At 36.9% G+C, this 23,057-nt stretch overlaps 1 protein-coding gene across 1 annotated transcript in view; it reads left to right on the top strand.

The window, feature by feature from the left end:
* The window catches only part of LOC132544614 (titin-like), a 154,846-nt gene that overhangs the window by 86,832 nt on the left and 44,957 nt on the right, over positions 1-23,057 (top strand). Inside the window, exons 37-63 of the mRNA XM_060208240.1 lie at positions 173-338; positions 514-705; positions 1,111-1,369; positions 1,936-2,202; positions 2,510-2,776; positions 2,982-3,248; positions 3,922-4,188; positions 10,153-10,419; positions 10,547-10,816; positions 11,190-11,459; positions 11,928-12,194; positions 12,505-12,771; positions 13,008-13,274; positions 13,385-13,651; positions 13,776-14,042; positions 14,608-14,874; positions 17,370-17,636; positions 17,824-18,090; positions 18,469-18,738; positions 19,125-19,412; positions 19,842-20,138; positions 20,284-20,586; positions 20,799-21,101; positions 21,276-21,390; positions 21,551-21,723; positions 22,101-22,388; positions 22,644-22,946. Coding sequence (XP_060064223.1) covers positions 173-338; positions 514-705; positions 1,111-1,369; positions 1,936-2,202; positions 2,510-2,776; positions 2,982-3,248; positions 3,922-4,188; positions 10,153-10,419; positions 10,547-10,816; positions 11,190-11,459; positions 11,928-12,194; positions 12,505-12,771; positions 13,008-13,274; positions 13,385-13,651; positions 13,776-14,042; positions 14,608-14,874; positions 17,370-17,636; positions 17,824-18,090; positions 18,469-18,738; positions 19,125-19,412; positions 19,842-20,138; positions 20,284-20,586; positions 20,799-21,101; positions 21,276-21,390; positions 21,551-21,723; positions 22,101-22,388; positions 22,644-22,946 — 6,968 coding nt within the window. The remainder of the gene's footprint in view (positions 1-172; positions 339-513; positions 706-1,110; positions 1,370-1,935; positions 2,203-2,509; positions 2,777-2,981; positions 3,249-3,921; positions 4,189-10,152; positions 10,420-10,546; positions 10,817-11,189; positions 11,460-11,927; positions 12,195-12,504; positions 12,772-13,007; positions 13,275-13,384; positions 13,652-13,775; positions 14,043-14,607; positions 14,875-17,369; positions 17,637-17,823; positions 18,091-18,468; positions 18,739-19,124; positions 19,413-19,841; positions 20,139-20,283; positions 20,587-20,798; positions 21,102-21,275; positions 21,391-21,550; positions 21,724-22,100; positions 22,389-22,643; positions 22,947-23,057) is intronic.

Raw genomic sequence — 23,057 nt, 5'->3', positions numbered from 1 at the left:
TTAGAGACATTAACATTAAGTGACATATATGTTTAAAGGTCAGAGTGTCACATAAAAGGTTAAAGGTCAAATGGTGGCATATAGGGTTAAAGGTCAGAAAAATGAAGCGCAAAATTTATATTTTCATGCAGTTGAATAAATCTGTGTAAGTAATATAAATATTTCTCTGTAGGGAATTTACCCGTCACCAAGGTGATGAGGCTGTTGAATGGATGCCACAACTTCGCCATGTTGAAATGGAAGAAGACGAACCTGATGCCAAGAAGTTTGTACCAGGAACAAAAGAATTGGATGAAGCTACTGGTCATGAAATTTATCGTCGCAGATCTCGGCAGGAGGTAATCTGAAGGCTGTTGTATTATTGGTAGTCTAACTAGATCTACTACCCAAAAAAGTACCTTACTTTTTGGTTGATGATTTGTGTTTAGAGCTTTGATCTGAAAATATAACATAAATAAAGCTTTCCTTCCATTTTATCTGAAAAATTGAATTATATGTTCATTTTGGTTACAGTTGACTGATATTCAGCGAGGTCATGAGATGGACAAAAGGTCAAAGTCTGGTCTAGAGGCAACAGCTCCTGAGAAAGGCGCTGAGGTAACTGCTCCAAGCAAGCCATCCATTAAGGACAAATACAGCCGTCTTGTCAAACCCCAGAAGATTGAAGAGGCACCACCAGTCAAACTGGTCATTCCTAAGGCTCAGGTATGCCACAGATGATACACGTTTTAAAACTTAAGACTTGATTAAAGATTTGCAGTACATAATTATCAAACTGAGAAAGTCCAAGTGGATTTGTCTATGGTTTATGCATAGTTATTTTCATTCCATTTGCGTTAAAGGATTAATACATTCAAGAGTCATCATTTTTCTCCCTTTCCATGGACTGAATATGATCAACGAAAGAAAAAGATAGTGTCTTTCATAATTTCTGTAAGAATACAGAACTTTCATCCTTCAAACCAACGAACCCAACAATTTCTGTCTTATTAGAAATTCATGAATATTTATTTTTGATATTCATACTTTGTAATTTCACTTGCATCTGTTGTGAATTTTGTTCTGTTGTTGACCAACTTACTGTGACATGTGTATACCTATTACTTACAGTGGAAGGTCCTTCAGCCACTACACGACCTTGAGGTAGTGGAGATGGACGAGGCTCGTTTTGAATGCGAGTTCAGCGTAGCAAACGTCATGGTAACCTGGAAGGTGAATGGTGAGCCCATAGAGGCCAGCCCTAAGTACATGATTGATATTGAGAAAAAGAAGCACGCTCTGACTGTGACAAAATGTAAACCTAAAGACGCATGTAACATCAGCTGCTCCTATGCCAAACTCTTTACAGAAGCAAACCTTACTGTGAAAGGTGAGTTAGATCAGGGACTCTCGTGTCTATTTGTGAAATTTATTTTTTATATTTTACCTGTCTCGCAGAGTTACCTGTTGTACTTATCTGTGACTTTACCTGTCTGACAGAGTTACCTGTTGTACTTACCTGTGACTTTACCTGTCTGACAGAGTTACCTGTTGTACTTACCTGTGACTTTACCTGTCTGACAGAGTTACCTGTTGTACTTACCTGTGACTTTACCTGTCTGACAGAGTTACCTGTTGTACTTACCTGTAACTTTACCAGTCTGACAGAGTTACCTGTTGTACTTACCTGTGACTTTACCTGTCTGACAGAGTTACCTGTTGTACTTACCTGTGACTTTACCTGTCTGACAGAGTTACCTGTTGTACTTACCTGTGACTTTACCTGTCTGACAGAGTTACCTGTTGTACTTACCTGTGACTTTACCTGTCTGACAGAGTTACCTGTTGTACTAACTATTTTTTCTTGTCTGACAGAACTACCTGTTGTACTTACCTGTGACTTTACCTGTCTGACAGAGTTACCTGTTGTACTTACAATTTTTTCTTGTCTGCCAGAACTACCTGTTGAGTTTTTGATACCACTTGAGGACACAACAGCAATGGAGCACACGGATGCCACATTCACAGTTAAAATCAACGTAGAGGAGGTTGACATTATCTGGCTGGTTGACAATGAGCCAGTCAAGGATGACAAGAAATACAAGGTTGCTCGCAAAAACAGTCAGGTCATGCTCACTATCTTTGACCTCAACCCAGAGGACTCGTGTAAGATCAGTGCTACTGCCCGCGACGTTTCTACAGAATGTACTCTTACAGTTAACGGTAGGTTTTTGATGTTATCAATAGAAATTTTTCTTTAGCTAATTCAGAAATCTTAGATTTTTTTGTATTTCGTAAAACTAATTAATTTAACATGTACAAAAGTATGAAAATGATCTTAACATTTCAATAGACAGCATGTTCTTTTAAATAGCATTTCTTGTAAAAGTCTTAAATTGATACACAGATGTTGAATCATTTTGGAATGAACTATCAATTGTCAGAAATTATTGATATGTCAACATTTAGAAATTATATTGCTAAGAAGATATAAATGTGGAATTTGTATATTTTTGTTTGTTTTAAACAGAAATCCCCGTACAATTTATTGTGCCCCTGAAAGACATGGAAGAATGGGAGCATGGATCAGTGACCTTTGTTTGTGAGGTCCAGCGAGATGTTGACAAGGTCCAATGGTTCATTGGTGACAGGGAACTCGTACCAAGTGACACTGTCAAATTTGTTAGTGAAGATTTTGTCCACAAACTTTATCTTAAAGATCTCGACCTTGCTGACAATGGTATGGTCACCTTCCTGACCAAGGGCCAATCAAGCACTGCCAACCTCAAGGTCAAAGGTGAGGTCAAGGGTCATTATTTCTTTATTCACATAATAACCTTGAAATTATTTTTTTCTCAACGACAGCAATTAGCTAATTTCATATAACATTTACAAACATATATGGATTTTAATTTAATACTTGGCTTCTGAAGTGGTTTTGAGAGTGAATAGTGAAACATTTCTATCAGATTTTTCATTTTTGATCGATTTTTCCATTACAGAGATCCCAGTGGAGTTTAAGATCCCACTTTCAGATATCACAGCTATGGAGCACTCAACCGTAGAGTTTGTCAGTGAAATCAACCGTGACGTTGACAAGGTCACATGGTTCCTTGATGAAGAGGAACTCAAGGAGGATGCAAAGATCAAAATGGTTTCTGAAGGTCATGTACATAAGTTGATCATCGAGGACATTGAAGTAGAAGATGAAGGACAAGTGACCATCCAGGCCAAGGATCAGAAATCAACTGCCTCCCTCTTTGTACAAGGTAAGTCTAAAAAAGAGACCAACTTTTCATATTTTGTCTAAATTTCATCTACCAATAAGCCCATTCTTGATAACCTGAATAAAACCCCACCCTGTTTACCATTGTTTTGTTTACTTATGAACAAATACTATTTCATTCACCTGTAATAAGCCTGTAATAAGGTGGTCGGGTGGCGCAGTGTTAACGCACTCGCCTTTCACCTAGCCGACCGGGGTTCGATTCCCGGAACGGACGTGAAAAGGTAAGGGGTCACCTGCCCGACCACATGGGTTTTCCCCGGGTACTCTGGTTTCCTCCCACAATAAGACCCCTCGCGCGCTTACATCCAGGCCAACAAGAGTGATTAGTATAAGTTGACATAACTTGTTTCGCAATTGTTGTAAAATAAATAAAGTTTATATATAATAAGCCTTGAGTTAAATAACATTGGTTTGCAGAAAGAAATTTTAATTATATCCAAATCATGATTTTTATTAAGATCTCAATCTGGGACATTCTCCTGCATGTTTATTTAGAAAAAAAAAATGCTTTTGTTGTAAAACAGAAAAAAACATCACATTTGTTATATCGATACAAAACTGATACCTCGCTATGAAAATGGTGTCACATCAGAAGAAAATCTGAACAATTAAACAGATGACTTTGATAATGTTGTAACTTGTTTCCTTCACAGAACTCCCACCTGAGTTTACCTCTCCACCTAATGATGTTTCAATCATGGAGGGTGAGACAGCAGAATTTGTTTGCAAGGTCAGCAAAGAGGGCGCCACTGTCAAATGGTTCCTGGACGACAAGGAGATTGTTGAAGATGAACGTTTTGTCGTCACCAAAGACAAAGGAACACACACGCTTACCATCAAAGATGCAATCCTGCCTGATGGTGGTCTCATTAAAGCCAAGGTCGAGGACACAAGTGCCACTGCTACACTAACAGTCAAAGGTAGGTGTAAGGTCAAGGTCACTGATATAGTTGAAATTGAGGTTTTCAAGGAACAAAAAAGATTGAGAAGGATTCTTTGGATTTTTAATTCCACACTTTGCATCCGTCTTTTTTTTAATTCATCCGGAGTGGTATATTACTTGATATTTTAAAGATTGAAGTTCAAAGATTTAGTGAACATGTGTTTGAATTTCCTGTACCTCACTTCCTCTGATCTCCTACAATGCTATCCATTTTCCTCATTATTGAAGAATGTTGCCCAAGCACCTTCGTAGACCTGTTTTACGCATGACTGTTCCACCAAATCCAGATCCGTGTGAAAATTTGTTTTTGACTTTTAAAAAGAACGCTAGACATGAATACTTATCTTAAAAAGAAAACAATCTAAAAAAAAGAAAAAATACAAACAACAAACGAATGGCAAGCAGTTAGCGAAATGAATTTGCTGTTAGATAGGAAGTTGAGGGAGGGTCTATTCTCTGACAGAGGATCATCGCAAAGGATCCTTTATATAGGACAATGTAATGAGGGAGGGAGTATTTAGTGAATAAAGGGTAAAGGTTAAGGCCAATCCATGAATAAGGATATATAATAAAGCAGACATCCTTTGCTACAGTAGCATGAAGGAAAGTCATTCTGTGAGATAGAGTTATATAGGAAGGAGAGTCCATTGTCAGCCGTCAAGAGGTATGTAGAAATTAAGGATTGACAATCGTAAGGGGCAAAGCAAGGGTATATCTATATATGAAAGCATTTTTCTGGATAGAGATTAAGAATTAGGGACTCAGTAAGAGAAATTATATATAGATATTTGACAAAAACTTTTGAGGACAATTAACCTGACTCTTACGAGTAAGGTGGTAGTAGCATTAGAGGAAGTGAGTTATGAGTTAAAATACCTCTGTAACTCACGTCTGTCCACCCCACAGAATCTCCCGTTGAGATTGTCCTAGCCCTGGAGGAACAACACATCGAGGAGCACCAGGCTTGCTACTTTACATGTAAAGTAAACAAGGACGATGTAGATGTTACATGGTACAAAAATGATGAAGTTATCTCCCCTAGCGATAAACATATCATTAAGGATGATGGAACTAGTCACACACTCGTCATCATGGATGCTGACGAATCTGATATTGCAGATTACACTGTTACCGTTGGTGACAGAAAGAGCTCTGCCAAACTCTGCCTAGACGGTATGTGGGTTAATAACTTTTATTTTACTGTAGTAGAAATTGTTGTTGTTAACCAAAAAACGAAGCATAGCATGGAGTTGAAAGTGTAGTTTTAAAAGGTTTTACAACCCAAAGATTCTGCCTGAAAATTATTTAGATAAATTGTCTTGTGTAATTATTTGGGAGCATATTGTAAAAGTAGCATGTTAATGTTGAGTAAAGTGTGTTATATAAATATATTAACAATAATAAGGGGGCATGTTTTTCTATTTTAAGTATTGTGTGTGCTATTAAAAATCTTTCATTCAAATTAATGATCACAAACTTTTTAATTTGATGATTCCAAATGGATCTTTTGAATGCAAGTGAAAGGAAATAAGAAGGATGGGTTGGGGGACTTTGGGGATAGAGGAAACTAATAATGATTTTGCTTATGTTAAATCTACACAAACAAACAAACAAACAAACAAAAAACAAAAAAACAACAAAACTTACGATAGAACATGTACTCAAGAACTTAACACAAGACATAATACAAAAGTTGAAAAATTCCCAATGTAGGAAAAGAACAGGTGAATTAAAAAATTATCTTAATTCAGGAAGACAATTAAGAAAAATCAAATCTTTAAATACATCGGAATTTAAACCAGCTGTGGACTTGCCTGCACATTAAACATCATTCACAGTGTATATATTTAACTGCATGTGAGGGTTCAACTCAAAGGAATTCTAGATTAGTTCTGTATATAATATTTATTTGCATGTATCTTGAAAGTGGGACAGTATTTGAATTGATACTTTCTTTTCTTAAATATTCATTTTTAAGTAAATCTACCAACTATAAATTGATAAAAAACATCCAAAGTAACATATGTATGATCTTGATAAAACATACATCCTAATCACTGAATTACCACTTCCAAATATTTATATAAGAGTAGCCCTGAAGATACGGAGTTATACCCCTTTATTCATATTCCGATCATATATATATGCTAAATATAACGCCGTCATACTTTTTCATTCATGCTAAAGAGAAGATGGTGAGGTTTAGGGTTTTACTAGCACTTGTTGGAGGGCAGGCTTTGAACCCTCCACTAAAGCAAACACATCCTTACACCACTTGTGAGAATTTACAGCACGACAGGGTTATATCACAGCTTCATCTCACATGTATTGTAGAAATTTTGAAATAATTTAAAAAATGAAAAATGTGTTTTTGTTTACAAAATGATGAAACAATAGCATTTCTTATTAAATGAAAAAAAAGAAAGGGAAATCAAGATTTTATACAATCCAAATGCAACACACAGTGTTTGAATGTATAAATCAGAGGGTTGTGGTTACAAGCATGATCACACTTTAATTGGCACATCATGTTTTTGGGATATACACTTAGCTATACAGAATGCTTCGTGCACTGTAATACAATACAAATCTATATTATAGTTGCTTGTTTAAAATAGAATCTTGAGATGGAACATGGCAATGTGAACTGATTAAATTTTTTTGATATGAAAAACCAGTTTTTGCAGCATGGTTATATAAAATGGAAAGGAAAGGTTTGTGTATGATGTATAATTATTTGCATGACTTTGAAATACAAAAGAACAGCAAATGGGATTGTTTGTTTTTCTTTTGTTTTGTGACTTTTCGGCCCACAGATCAAATGAATTAACAATAATTCCTTCGTGTCGTAGACAGTTTCTGATCCTTTTACGATCAGACGTAATATCGTTCTGATTTCCTGTTATTTATAACGTACTGTTAGATATACCTGGTTCCTCTTCCAAATTTCGGAGATCTTGGATACCTAATACCCAAACAGCGTTAGGTTTAGTTCTGGATCGATGTGACCAGTACTGACCAGAAATCAATTTGCAGGACATTTATTTCTTATAACATAAAACAACTGATCTGTGGGCTACACTGGTATGCTTGTGGTGAACCTGGTTGTGGTTTTATCTTAACGGAATGCCCTTTTTTTCTTGCTTTTACATTTGCAGAAAAATCCACAGCTGAAATTCTTCACCCTTTAATTCTCGAAACCAAGAGTGAATTTCTTCCACCTGTTAATATTCAGAGAGAAGCCAAAATTATTGAGCAACAAAACCTGAAATCAGAAGCTGAGATTGTTGAATCTCATATCCCAGTAACAAACACAGACAATCTTCAACCAAAACAAATGGAAGCTGAAACAGAAAATATTTCTTCTATAAAAGATGAGGAAATTCTCCCATCTGAGACTGAGTTTGAAACTTTTCAAACTCATGTACCTGAAACAAATGTAGAAATTCAGTTACCATATACCCCTGACACAGTGAGTCTCCAATCTGTTAACTTGGAGATGGAGACAGTGAATTGTGAGACTTCACAAGAGACAGAAACTCTAGATGTGGAGTCGGATTGTAGTAATCTTGTAACCCATTGTCTTACACCAGAAGAAAATGTTCTGCCTTTCACTTTCGAAACAGAGAATCGTGAAGCTTTGGATGTTGCAACTGAAGCTGAAATTCAGTATCTCGATACCACTGCACAAGAAGTTCTTAGTGCTGAGAGTGTGCCAACAATTGTCCAACCTCTAAGACTTGAACCAGAATCAGAAATTTCTCATTCGGCTTCTTTAATATGTGAAGTGTCAAATGAAAATGCACAGGCCACATGGCTAAAAGATGGACAACCGATCTATTCATGCGACAAATATACTTTATTCAGTGAAGGAAGTGTTCACAAATTAACTATACACAATTTGTTAGAATCTGACAATGCAGAGTACAGTCTTATCATTGACGAAGAAATAACATCCATATCTTTTGAAGGTCGGTAGCCATGGCAACCATAGCTGATATATTTGCCGTTTGCTGCTAGTTGAAAGTAAAACATGTATTACCCGCTTGTCTGTAATCAGAATTCCAAACCCATCAAAACAGATTCTGCCATCCCATAATATTCAGATTTATCCTTCCAATAATATGACTGTTTGTGTGATTGATAATGTTTCACGTTTTGATGTGACATCCACCATTTTGTTTTTGCCCATTACTAATATTTTATGCATTTCTGCCATTGTCTTATTTACAATGTATTCACACATGGAAACTCACAAAGACATGCCTCGTACGTATAGCACGTAGAGTTTTCATTGCAAAAAAAAAAATTTTTATCATTATTCTCTTTCAAAGAGATTTCATTGCACTCCTTGTGTTTCACCTCTTATTCCAAGTGTCAAACAAATGGCACCTTATTCAGTAAATTTATACACTATGATAAATCATGCTTTGCTGGTTACTCAGATAAAGCATGTTATCATACAGCACAGACTACATCATGCCAAAGGCAGTTGTTCTTGCCAAAAATCACCATGAATGTATTAATTTACCACTGTTAATAAGAAATAGAAAAATATCTATATTGGTAGATCGTAATTACTGCACTTCCTATACAACAGCTACCTCAAGTTGATAGTAAACAAGTGTCACCTGCAATATTGTACGATGTATCACAAACTGATACTGATGTCACTAACCTTCTAGTTACCACAGCAACACTTTTAAGGCTCTTCTTTTACAAAAACATTAAAATACAGGAATTAAATTGATAACATTGTCATATGTTTACTGACTAAAATACATGTCCCTATGTATTATGAGATGCACCCACTCGGCCTAATTTTCACCAATACAAACTTAGCTTCATCGACATGTCCCAATCTCCCCACACACTAACTTAGCTCCTCATAACTAGCCATAGCTATGACTTTATAGAGTCCGGTACTTTGTTAGCTCCAGGTACAGCTTCACAAGGGTTTCAAAACAACTAGCTGATAGGCATTTTTGCACCCCAACACCAAAATCTGCATGAAATCTCCTGTGATTTGTTTACAGACATTCCCATCAGTCTGTCCTTGACCTTGAAGCGTTATTGTTGCTATGATGAACACATAGCAACATTTGTATGCTCGACTTCAAAGGAGCAAATTAAGGTCTCTTGGTATAAGGATGAATTGTTACTATCTCCGTCTCTTAAATACAACATTCAGGATGATGGAGACTTGCATGTTCTCAATATTCGTAATTTATGCATGAACGACTATGGAAAATACCTCGTTGTTGTTGGTCGAAAACGGACATCTGAGGAAGGGCTTGAAAAAGGTTGGTTTTTCATTTATGAATATTCACGACTGTCTCATGACAAATCCTAAAGAATATTCTTTTAAAGAAACTAAAGCAGATAAAATATGACATGATTCAGATAATTTATAAAATCATTTATATGTGAAGATATGTATCATTTTATCAAAAAAATTAAAGTTATTTTGAATTATTATTAAAATTTTTGTGACCAATTGCTTGTCAACTAAAAATATGTGAATGCTGTTGTTGTCATGTACACCAAAAGCATGTGCCTCAAGTGATAGTCTTTGAGTAGTTATGCCTTTGAGATTTTCTTTTCAGGATTGCAGTAAAATGCTTTACAAATTTGAGCAAATGCATCACAATAAGTATTAGTTTTTTAGAAATTGATGATCTTATTTCTCAATCTATTAATCATTTTAAAATTAATTATCAATATCAAAGTATTTATGAAAACAAAATGTTGATGTATAATTATGGATAATCTCTTTATTGAATAGCCCTGATGTCCATCTTGTTCTTACATTAAGAAAAAAAGTCTACATTTTATGTTGCAATATCCCTTTAATGTGTGGAACTTAAACAAAAATTGACTGAGAGTTATTCCCCTTTGTAGAACTAAACAAAAATTGACTGAGAGTTATTCCCCTTTGTAGAACTACCCATCCAGTTTATGGTACCTCTGGAGGAACAAACCTGTATGGAAGGTGAGAGTGTGACCTTCCTCTGTGAAGTCAGTAAAGAGGATGCACCAGCCAAGTGGTACTGTGATGGAAAGGAACTTGAACCCTCAGACCGCATAGAAATGACCACCAAGGGCAAGGTTCATGAATTGACCATCAAGGATGCTGTCCTGAATGATCGTGCTGAGTACACAATTAAACTGGAAGACAAGTCTAGCACTGCCCCACTGTTTGTAGAAGGTAAATGACTTGTTTTAAACCTCATTACCCTTTCGTTCATAATTTTTAAAGAAGCCTAGATTACGTTGTATTTATGTGTTCTGTTAATGTACATATGACATCCTGTCAACTCTCCAATCTTACACAGAAGCCCCACTAAGGATCACAGTCCCACTGAAGGACCGCTACGACTGCTCCGAGGGGGAATCCATCACCATGGAATGTCAAGTGAACAAGACCGGAGTTCCTGGGATGTGGCTCAAGGACGGTGAACAGATTACAGCTGCCGATGGTTATGAAATCTCTGTAGATGGAAATCGTCACATCCTCACGATCCCGGTAGCCTACCTGGATCATGAGGCTGATTATAGCATTATGATCGGCAGCCAGGTGTCGTCAACTGTTCTGTATGTGGAAGGTATGTCACTTCGTCAACATCTCGTACAATCACAGATTACGTCATCATAACTAGTAATGATTCATGGTATAAGGACTCTGCATTGAGATGCTAGTTCTCTATATTAATCATCTTGTCCATCTGTTTATTCGTGTTTTTGGTTTCTGTACAAGTATGTTAAATTCTGTTGGGCTAATGACACTCTTACTTTATGCCAAGCCTCCTTGAAGAAAGTGTTTGCTTGGCGTATGTAGCTTTTCATCTTTCAAGGTTAAATGTCAGTTTAAAATCAGTTTCTGTAATTGAGTTATCCCCCTTTGGTGTCAGTGGTTCTCTTGGAGTAAGTTGAGTTATATCTCCTGTCCTAATGAGTTCATTTTGTTGTCTTCTCCAGAGGTTGCGGCTGCGTTCACACACAGATTGACAGACCTGACTGGAATGGAAGGAGAAGATGTGGAACTCTCAGTTGAACTCAGCAAGCCTGATGTCAACGTGAGCTGGATGAAGAACAGGAAACCACTGACCGCCAGTGACCGCATCAAGATCCTGTGTGACCGTTACCGCCACGTCTTACAAATCCAGGAAGCCATCCCTGAGGATGAGGGCGAATACACAGTGCAACTCAGTGACAATTCCGAATCATCAGCAATGCTCACGATCAAAGGTATGATAAGGCTTGTGATCAGAATGAGGGATTGAAAATGGGAGTAAAGGGGTTAGGAAGTGTTTTATCCTCATCATACTATTTGTAAAACAAACACTGACAATATGCAGTGTTTTGTAATATGCTTGGAGAAATGATCAAAAATTTAAATTCATTGATTCATATACATAAGATGGCCATATTTAATCATTTCTCTTGTGAACTTTTACAAAACTTTTGTAAAGTTGAAAAAAAGGAAAAAAAGGAAAAAGATAAGAGTTTTTATTAGGTTTTTTTTTATAACAATTTTTTTCAAAACAAATATGTTAATAGAAACTATTTAATACCATCATTGCAAAAAAAGATTAATAAAAAAATAGGAAAAAAATGAATAATGAGAAACAAACCCCAGTACAAAAAAACCTACAAAAAGAAAAAAAACAGGAAAGAAGAAAAAGAAAGTGATGAAATTGATATGTTGTTTATCAGAAATACCACCAGCATTCAAGCGCCCCCTGGAGGATATTAAAGCAGTTGAAAAGGATCATGTCAAACTAGAATGTGAAGTCAATAAAGAGGAGATCCCCGTCAAATGGTTCAAAGATGGTAAAGAAATCACACCCACCAAACGTATGGAGATCATATCAAACGGCTGTGTACAACAGTTGGTTATCGATGATGTCACTCTGGATGACATGGGCAAATACACCTGTGTGTGTGGTGATGCCTCGACAGAAGCAGTCTTGTCTGTGGAAGGTCAGTATCCTGTTACCTTGGTGTTTAGTCCATGTATTAAGCTTGTCAATAGTCACAAGGCTCTTGATTCAGTCAACCAGTGTTTGTGATTATTTTTTTCTGATTTTCCAAAGAGTTATGTCCCTTTGATGTAAATTTTTGTGTAACAGAAAATTAGGCTTAGCTTGTAGTTTTGTTTGCCAGAAATACTTCTTATTGATGTGTAAAAAAGTGAAAAAGTAAATATCTTTATATGTGTAAGTTAACTGTAAGAAATATATTTACAAACTTAGAGTTGTTTATTGATACAAATTCTCTGATCTCACCTCAGAACTACCACCAGAGTTCCGTAAACTGCTCGAAGACCAGACCTCACTGGAGAAACTAACTGTGACCTTGGAATGCGAACTCTCCAAGCCAGATATTCCAGTGAAATGGCTGAAGGATGGGGAAGAAATCACTCCATCAGACAATATCACAATTGTGACGGATGGCTATTTACAACAACTTCTCTTTGCCGAGGCGTCATTGGCAGACAGCGCCATCTATACCTGTGTGTGTGGTGACGTATCTACCAAGGCAACCCTCAAGATTGAAGGTAAAGTCATTGGTAAAATACTTTTGATTATTTAACACCATTTAATCAACCGAGTATATGATATTGTGACATTTATAGATCAAATACAATTTATTGCATCCTGAAATATAAAAAAGATTCCAACTGCGAGGAAGAAATCTGGACAATAAATTCATTATGAACTATTGAAGAGATTTTATCAATTTGTTTATAACAAAGTTTATGTATTAAAAAGTAATTCTCTTTTTGTATTGCAGAAGAGCCACCAAAGTTCACCAAACCTCTGGAAGACCAAACAGTGACTGAGGAGGCGAATCTGGTCCTGGAATGTGCTCTCACCAAACCCAACTACAAGGTTGAATGGCTTCGGGATGGAGAGCCAATCAAACCCAGTGACCGTATCAGCATTACCACAGATGGCTGCACACAGCGTCTAGAGATCCTTGATGTCACACTTGATGATGCTGCCAAGTATTCATGTGTCTGTGGCGATGTGTCAACTGAAGGAACTGTCACGGTTGAAGGTGAGTCAGTGAGAACATTGTAATCAGGTATCAAACCTCATCATTTATATTATATGACATCCTAAAATGACCACAAAATATTATTTAAAATTTGCATGTCATATTTCTAGAAATTGTTCTGGAGTTCCGCAAGCCTCTGGAGGAAACCGAGGTGCTGGAAGGAACAACAGTGACACTAGAATGTGAACTGAACAAGAAGAACATGCCGGCTAAGTGGAGTAAGGATGATGTAGAGATTGTGCCAAATGACCAGTTCTCTATCTCCGTCGACCAGTACCAACACTCCCTCACGATTACCGACATCACACTCGACGATGAGGCAGACTACAAATGTACAGTCAATGACGTATCCACCTCAGCCACTGTCTTTGTAGAAGGTAAGTTCAAAGGTCGAGGTCATATATGAGAGTTTCTAAATTTTGTGTTATTACATTATATTTAGATAGTATCACTGATTTATTACTGTTGCCATGTTTACGTTACCTGTTGTCATGGTTACAGAGCTCCCTGTGGAATTTCTCATCCCTCTGTCAGACCTCACCGTCATGGAGAAAGATACTATCTGTCTCAACTGCGAGGTTAACAAACCAGAATATCCTGCAAAGTGGTTGAAGGATGGAAAACAAATCACGCCCTCAGACAGAGTGAAGTTGATCCATGACAATGCTTACCATCGTATTGTTATTGACCAGTCCGTACTTGATGACGAAGCTGAGTACAGTGTTATCATCAACGGAGCCAAATCACGTGCCATTGTCCTGGTGGAAGGTTTGTTTCTTCATCTCAGTTTTGTTTTCCTCTTCATTTTACTTCAGTTTCCTCAAGATAAGATAAGGTAGTGCCATACTTATCTTAAAATAAGCTGAAAGTGTCAACTCATTATCTTGGACTCAAAGGTAGGGCCTGTAACAGGACAGTGATCCAGTGAAAATATGCAACCTGGATAAATATCACTCTTTTTTTTAACCATATCTACAACTGTCCTAAAGTGATCTGGTTCACAAAACCATAGTTACACCTGTCCTAAAGTGATCTGGTTTACAAAACCATAGCTACTAGTGTCCTAAAGTGACCTGGTTCGCAAAACCATAGCTACACCTGTCCTAAAGTGATCTGGTTTACAAAACCATAGCTACACCTGTCCTAAAGTGATCTGTTCACAAAACCATAGCTACACCTGTCCTAAAGTGATCTGGTTCACAAAACCATGGCTACACCTGTCCTAAAGTGATCTGGTTCACAAAGCCATGGCTACACCTGTCCTAAAGTGATCTGGTTCACAAAACCATGGCTACACCTGTCCTAAAGTCAGTAACTGTTTTTACATTGACAGAGGCTCCTGTAGAGTATCTGAAGCCACTAAAGGACACTCAAGTTACCGAGGGCGACAGTGTAACAATGGAGTGTGAGGTCAGTAAGCCAGATGAGGTTGCTAAGTGGTACCTGGATGGTGAGGAGATCAAGGGCTCTGACAGGATAGAGCTTGTCGTCTACAGCACCACCCACCAACTCATCATCCACGAAGCCAAGATTAGTGATGAAGGCTCGGTTTCAATCCAAATTGGTGACAAGAAATGCACAGCAAATCTGCTTGTTGATGGTAGGATTTTTGTTATCTGTGTCAAACATTGTCAAACATTGATAGACCTTCATTTGTAGCATTTCCAACAATTTTGTATGTTTCACTTCTTAAGTGCATTACTCATTTCCTAACTGCTGTAAATATCCTTGACCTTGGAATCAAAATAAGTCTGATCACTTAGAACGTCTCCAATGGTTTGCTTACCCAATCCCTTTCACCCTGTTTGTCTGTAACGTCCCTTGACCATGCATCACTTATGCTAATAATGCAGATGCTCACTTGCCGTTGTTAAGCCACCGTTCAACAGCCTGTGATACATAAGCACATCCTATAATGGACCAGCCTAGTATCCCATGATGCAATCAGTCTTTACACAGTACAGATTCCGTGCTTCTTCATTCAGACACCCATAATGCTATACCCCATACAGAGATCTGCAATGCACTTTCATTTTGTGAATTCCCATGATGCACTGCTAATTGATACCCATGATTCCATATCCTATCCTATAGTTCCCTACATTACCCATAACTCTGCTTTCTGTAGAACTACCAGCTGAGTTGGTCCAGGAACTGCATGACTTGAAGGTGCCTGAGAGAGGTACCGCTGTGTTTGAATGTGAAGTATCTCGTCCTAAAGTCAAGGGCAAATGGTACAAAGATGATGAACCAATCACAATCAGTGATGGTTATGACATTCGGGTGGACGGCACCCGTCATCTTCTGTATCTCCAGCGTGTCTCAGGAGAAGATGTGGGCAAATACAAATTTGCTTTTGACGATACAGATACTAGTGCCGTGTTGTCTGTGAAAGGTACACTGTTGTACAGAGCACTGATTAGTGTAGCCATAGTAACGTAGCTCCAATAGCAACCGTAGCGTTTATCTCACTCTTTATAATACCTGTCTCATGGACTTGCTTTTTAGGTGACTGTGGAGTCATTTGTTAATTATAAGCTGTAATTTGGCCAAAATACTTTCATAGTTTGAACTTTGCAATTTTGATTGAATTTGAAATTTTTCCATATTTACAACAAAAACACAAATGTAATCATATTTTTTCTCATAATGTTGGCTGTAGTTTTCTGGGGCACTCCCATGTCAGCAACGAAATTCCAATCACTGACTTGGATAAGTTTGACACCAACAAAATTTTTTTTACACTTCGTTTTTCTTGGTGAGTGCACAATGAGAAAACTATCACAAATTGGTTTTTGAATTCGTTTTGTTGTAAAAAGTGAGTTCTTGAGACAGATAGTTAGTTAATCCTAGTTCATCCTTCAGTTACTCTTACCTTTGTATTTCCACAGGACCCAGTGGCTTTTCAAATAGGGAAACATTGAAAATTACTTTGTTAAAGAATAGAACTGCTACCAAGAAATGAAAGAAAATGAGACAGGAAAAAATCAAACATGAAGAAAAAATTCAATTTCCATATATGAAAAAAAAATGAATTAAAAATATAAATACGTATGTTATTATTTGTTGGAAAATAACTTAAGGTCTTCAAAGACACCTGATATCAAATGAATTTAAATTGTAACCAGTATTTTATAGTATTACTGACCCTTAGCCAGTCCTGTAGTTTTTAAGTTTCACTGTATTTTCTATAGAAATAGAAAAGATATGTAAAGTTTAGTTATTTTACTCTGAATAACAAGAACTGACTTGAGACAGTTTTAATTGGTTTTTTTAGATTAATTGTTTGATACTTACCTCCTGAGTAACTGCATGTCTATACAAATGTCTGCAATAAAAAAACATAGAGTTGTTTCTCTTTTTTATTTTTACATGAAATTTAAGTATTTCAAATAAATATAAGCATATTTATCCTACTGTAAGCCCTGGAGGTCACAGGGTGGGCTTATTATATAAGCCAATGAGATAACTTATGTCAGTGAGTTTCCTACACACCAATTGTTTCAGAAAGCCTTATTTGGCTTATTGCCAGGCAAGGCCTTATTGCCATACATGGGCCTATTAATCAGACATGGAATTATTGTCAGAAAAGGTCTTATTGCCAGACAAGGTCTTATTCCCAGACATGGGCTTATTGCAAGACAGTGGCTTATTGCTTGATAAATATACTTCATATGAATTAACTACCTGGTTTACTAATTAATAGTATTTTATACTTTTACAGGGTTTGTTTAAAGTTGTAACAGTTATTTATTTTGATGTGTCTGTATATTTGTCTTTATTTTTCAGCTTTATATTTATTTTCATTAAACCATAATTGTCAAAACTTCCTGTTTTGTTAAATCAAAATGGTCTTATTTTAATAATGAAATTGTAATAGTTGCTATTAATTTTTCCATTACAAAGATGATCGTTAGCGTATTGATGTGAAAAGTGATGTTTTATTGTTTTATGTAACAGAAGTTCTTACAACAGAAACATTTAATAATAAATGATCAATTGATAGTGTAAGTCTGCTGGATGTTAGCTGATACATTCCACTCCCTGCAATAAGAAATCATTACTGATTGAGCTGTTACTTTCCACTCCCTACAGAAATACCTCTCAAGATAGTCAAACCTCTGACCGACACAGAAATCTTTGAAAAGGAAGAGATGACATTCACCTGTGAAGTAAACAAGGCCAATGTCAAGGTCACGTGGCACAAAGATGGAGTAGAAATTGTTCCGTCTGACCGTATACATGTGACTGCTAAAGAAATGGTCCACACATTGAAAATCACAGATGCAAAATTAGACGATGGCGCCATCTACCTTTGTCAGCTAGAGGACAAGAAGACTACAGCTACACTTACAGTTAAAGGTAAAAACCAAAGGAAACTGAAATACAAACTTCGTTACTTTTGAAATAATTTCTTTTTAAATTTTCATGTTCGTTCTAAATAACAATTCTTGTCTAATCTCACTTACTGTTTTCAAATTACAGTAAAATTCACTTATGTCAAACACGCTTGAATCAAATATATCAGTAAAACTCTTGACTTTTGTAGAAGAGCCCCTGCAATTCATCAAGCCTCTGGGTGATGTTGAGGTTATGGAAGGACAGACAGCTGTGCTGGAGTGCATCGTGTCCCGACCAAATCTCAAGTCCACCTGGTTGTGTGAGGGCAAACCATTGACCCCAAGTGACCGTGTCAAGATGACCAGTCAGGACAACATCCACACACTGACCATCACATCTGCTGAACTTGATGATGAATCAGAATACACAATAAATGTCATGGATACACTTTCTACCGGTGCAATCTTTGTGGAAGGTATAATTTTGTCATCAGAATATCACAAAATTTTACGATGATTCAGTGATTTTGAAAATTTATCTGTCTCTACTATTAATGTAAGTGTATTTTTTAAATATTTTTTTTATCAATCACACTGAGATGAACAGAATTACAAATAATAGAAATTCATTTTTAAAAAAACATAGTCTTTATCTGCCAAAAGTTTAGATTTGCTCTTCAAAGTTATACACTATGGTATCATGATGAAAATCTAAGAAATAAGAAGTCTCTATTACGATGTAAGTGTAAAGAGTTGAATTTGAATTCTGATGATGGTGGTTTAGATATATTAACTAAAAATTAAGAATCAAGTAGACAATAATTAAATTTGATATAATTTGTTCCTATCTGCAGAGGAGCCAGTTGACTTTATCCGTAAGCTTGAGAACTTGGAGGTACACTCTATTCCATCTTCTGCAACCTTCGAGGCTGAGGTCACCAAAGCTAACCTTGTTGGCAAATGGTTCCGTGATGGAAAACCCATTGCTGAATCAGACAAATACAAGATGGAGGTTGTAGGCACCGTCCACAAACTGACCATCAATGATATTGATGGAGAGGATGAAGCTGACTACAAGGTGGTCGTAAGGGGCAAGAAATCTGAAGCAGAACTCATTGTTGAAGGTATTTATTTCTTACACTCAAAGTCAGGGGGTGGGCTTATTACAAGACACTGAAATAGTATGTTGAAAATGCTACTGGTCAACAATAGATAAGGGTGGGCTTATTACCAGGCATGGTACATATTGTTTGAAGGTTATACAAAGACTACTTACATTTGATGAAAATATTGATGAGTCTTTGATGTGTGTTAATCTCTCAAAAAAAGTGTTCATTTTTTTTTAAATTAAATTTTAAACTATAATTATAATTGTTCATTTGACAAAAAATAAATTCATGTCCTATTTTTATTTGTTAATTCTGAATTATTTGTTTAATACTAAGGAAGATAACTCTGGTATAATATGTAACCTTTAGATTAGAGATGACCATCATCTGTTCCATTTCAGTGCCTCCCGAACTGTTCCTGGACAAGGCCTATGAAGAGGAAGTTATCCTTAAGGCTGGTCAGTCGACTGCCTTTGAGATACCCTTCAAGGCTAATCCTCAGCCTTCAGTCACCTGGTCCTTTAATGACCAGTCCATGCCTGAGGACAAGAGAATTGAGGTCCAGTCTATCTACAATATGACCACACTTCGTCTAGCCAAGGCCAAACGTATCGACACAGGAAACTACACCCTGACATTACAGAATCAATCTGGCAAGGCTGCCGTCACCATCAAACTCAAAGTCTTAGGTAAGGTCAAGGTCAAATCCTTCAGTACAAGATTAGTTCAGATGTCAAGGTAAAATCAATTAGCCCTAAGTAAAGTCAAGGTCAAATCAATACTTCAAAATAAGCTAAATTAAGGTCAGGGTCAAATGGCTTTATCTTCAATAATGTCAAGGTCAAACTACTTAGCACTGGAAGGTTGATTTAAGTCGGGGTCAAATTAAGGTTTAAGATGTAAAGTTTAGGTAAAAAAGTATCAAGTCAGTTAATGTTTAGGACAAAATCACTAAATCTGAAGTAAAGTTAATCATGAGTTAAAATCATTTGTCTTTTTCTGTATATAAAATTATTATACTAGAAAAAAAATATTAGAAAGGGAAACTTCCTGTTAAATTTGAAATGTATGTACCCAGTATTGATTTTCATTTTTCTGTAAATTTTTTTGTAATTTAGATAAACCAAGTGCTCCAAGGAATCTTGCACCAAAGGATGTCACAGCAGAATCTATTTCATTGGTGTGGGAAACGCCAGAGGATGATGGAGGCAGTCCAATTATCGAATACATCATCGAGAAGCGGGAAGCAAACCGTCGTTCCTGGTCAGAGATTGGTACAACACCAGACACACAATTTGTCGCCTCTAAGCTGCTGGAAGGTAACCAGTATTTATTCAGAGTATTTGCCAAGAATGACATTGGACTGAGTGAACCAGTGGAGCTCACCGATGCAGTAACGGCCAAGAATCCCTTCAGTAAGTCTTGATTGTTTGATGGAATGATCGATCGTGAGTTTCTGCCACATTTATGAATGAAATTTAAAAAGTGCATTTTTAATCAGAAGTTAACCATTATTCAAGAAATGTTGAACAAATTGTAAATGCATTCATTGTTTTATAGCTGTACCAGATGCACCCAATGCTCCGATTACGTCTGATGTCTTCAAGAAGTCTGCCACAGTGTCATGGCAACCACCTGCCAATGATGGTGGCTCTCCTGTGATTGGTTACTACCTGGAGCGGTTGTCTGGATTCAGTCCACGCTGGGTACGTGCCTCACATGACCTCATTCCCGACACATGGTGTAACCTGACAGATCTGATGGAGGATAATACTTATCAATTCCGTGTTATCGCAGTAAACAAAGCTGGTGAGAGCGAGCCAAGTCCTCCTTCTGATACGATCACTGCCAAGGATCCATTTGGTAAGTTGTAGGAAGTGTGAAGTTATTACTTAATAACGGTATATGCAAGTACTTTATTTGCAAATAAGCCCAACATAATGAATGTAATGATTCTCTACAAAAAATGCTATAATAGAATCTTAATGTTTGATCCCATCATCATTATTTTTAGAACAGTTTCATCAATAAATGAAATAATAATTTCTTTGATAAATTTGTTCAAACATTTATAGACAAACCTGGACCACCAAGTACACCTGAAATCATGGGAACAGACAGTTCATCTGTTGCCCTTAAATGGGCACCTCCAGAGGATGATGGTGGTTCTCCAGTCTTTAACTACGTGATTGAGTACAGACTTGTAGGGGCCTTCCGCTGGACAACAGCCAATGAGACTGCGGTCCCTGAGACTACATTCAGTGTTACTGGTCTGAAGGAAAACTCAAATTATGAGTTCAGGATCAGCGCCGAAAACAAAGCTGGTGTTGGTCCACCATCTTCACCAACCAAACCTGTCAAAGTACAGGCTCCAATTGGTATGTTTGATATAGTCTGTTTCATAAAAGGTTATTAAACTTGTTGTGAGAAGGAAATATGGAAATTTATTATTCATGAAAGAAAGTTGGTTTGTTGTAATTGAGACACAGAAGTTGTGTTTTGGTATTGTTTTTTAATTCTTGTTGTTAACTTTATATTTTTATTCTTCGCAGTCGGTGTTGCACCACAACTTCTGGAGCCACTCCAGGATACTGTTGTTGTGGCACCCAAAGATGCCATCTTAGAGTGTGACCTTGACCTTGGAGAGCCAGAATCTGAGATCAAATGGTAGGCCTTATTTTTAGACCATCAAAATCCAATTTTCATCAGATATGGATGGATCTTATCCAAGGGATTACACCTGAAATCTTAACTCATTGTATGATGTATTGTAACAGTTAGCACTATTTAGAAAGTGACCTCTGACCCCTGTTGACCTCTTTTCCAGGTTCAAAGGTACAGTACAGGTGGAGAAGAGCCCCAAATACGAGATGAGTTACGAAGATGAGATCGCCGCCTTGGTGATTCATGACACAGCCCCTGAGGATGCCGATGTCTACCATTGTCAGGCTGCTAACGTGATTGGCCAAGTCCAAACAACAGGCACACTATCTGTACACAGTAAGTTTATAATTTGTTTTACTCTTTAAACAAATTATTTCCCAAATCTGAACATAGACAAGGGAAAATCATTTTTTCCTGGCACCTTCATCTATAGTATGTTAAACTGTAGACTATGACTTCAAACCATTTAAGTTTCTTAAAATTATATACTTGTCGGTTTTGACCAACCATATTTATATATATGAAGCTGGCAAATTTATGAAAACCATTTTCCAAGTGTGAAGATGTTTTTAACTTGTGAACTGAGAACATACACTACTTTATGGGGTTTTGAATTAAACCAATCTGACATGACACTTAACCAAACACCAGCATCACACACCCTGTTATGTATAATACCGTATATTAACCTGAATAATGATTCAATTCTACAGCTCATCCCAAGCTTGAGTATGACAACAAGTTGAAGAGCCAACAAGTCCTTAAGGCTGGATCAACACTTACTGTAGAGGTCAACATCAGTGGTATCCCATCACCCAAGGTCGTATGGCAGAAGGATGGCCAACCCATTGAAAAGTCACCACGTCTCAGTATTGACATCACAGAAGAAATCTCCACTCTCAAAATCAAAAACGCCACTCAGAATGATACTGGTGTCTACAACATTGTTGCAGAAAACACTGTCGGAAAGGCTGAGGCCAGCTTCGATATCAATGTCAGAGGTACAGAATTACGCCTCGGAGAATTCATCACTTAATCTTATTAATTCTACACTACATTTGTTATTGTTCAGTTTATCACCAACGGTAAGCTAATTCCTGAATGGACTGGTTACATGTATGTGTAATATGACTTCATTTCCTTATTATCTGAAATCTTCTGAAAAGACGACTGAAAAAAATAGGATTTAAAAAAAAATGATTTTGTGATATCCTTACTACATATATTTTGCTAACCTAGATTGATTTCAATTTCAGACAAGCCATCAAAACCTAACAACCTTCATGTTGTTGAGGTGATGAAAGACACTGTCGTTATTGAGTGGGAAAAACCAACCAGTGACGGAGGTGCTGAAATCACTGCCTACATTGTTGAGAAGCGTGATGCCAAACGGAACACCTGGGCAACTTGTGAGAACGTCAGTGGCCATACTACAACATTTGCTGTGGAGAAACTCCTCGAAGGCAATGAGTACTTCTTTCAAGTGTCAGCTCAGAATGAGGTTGGAACTAGTGAACCAGCCACTATGGATGAAGGAACTATTGCCAAGAGTCCATTCGGTAATTGGCTGTCATTTCATACCACAAGATTCGCAAGATACTGAATGTTTTTTGCATTAAAAAAATTTTTACCTTATTTTCATATATATATTTTGTTGTATTGTGTATTAA

Source organism: Ylistrum balloti, unplaced genomic scaffold (genome assembly GCF_031769215.1).
Source record: "Ylistrum balloti isolate Yb309-2 unplaced genomic scaffold, AGI_CSIRO_Ybal_v1 Utg369590, whole genome shotgun sequence".
Lineage (NCBI taxonomy): Eukaryota > Metazoa > Mollusca > Bivalvia > Pectinida > Pectinidae > Ylistrum > Ylistrum balloti.
Note: the sequence above shows the minus strand (reverse complement) of the source record. Positions and strands in the feature narration are given on the sequence as shown.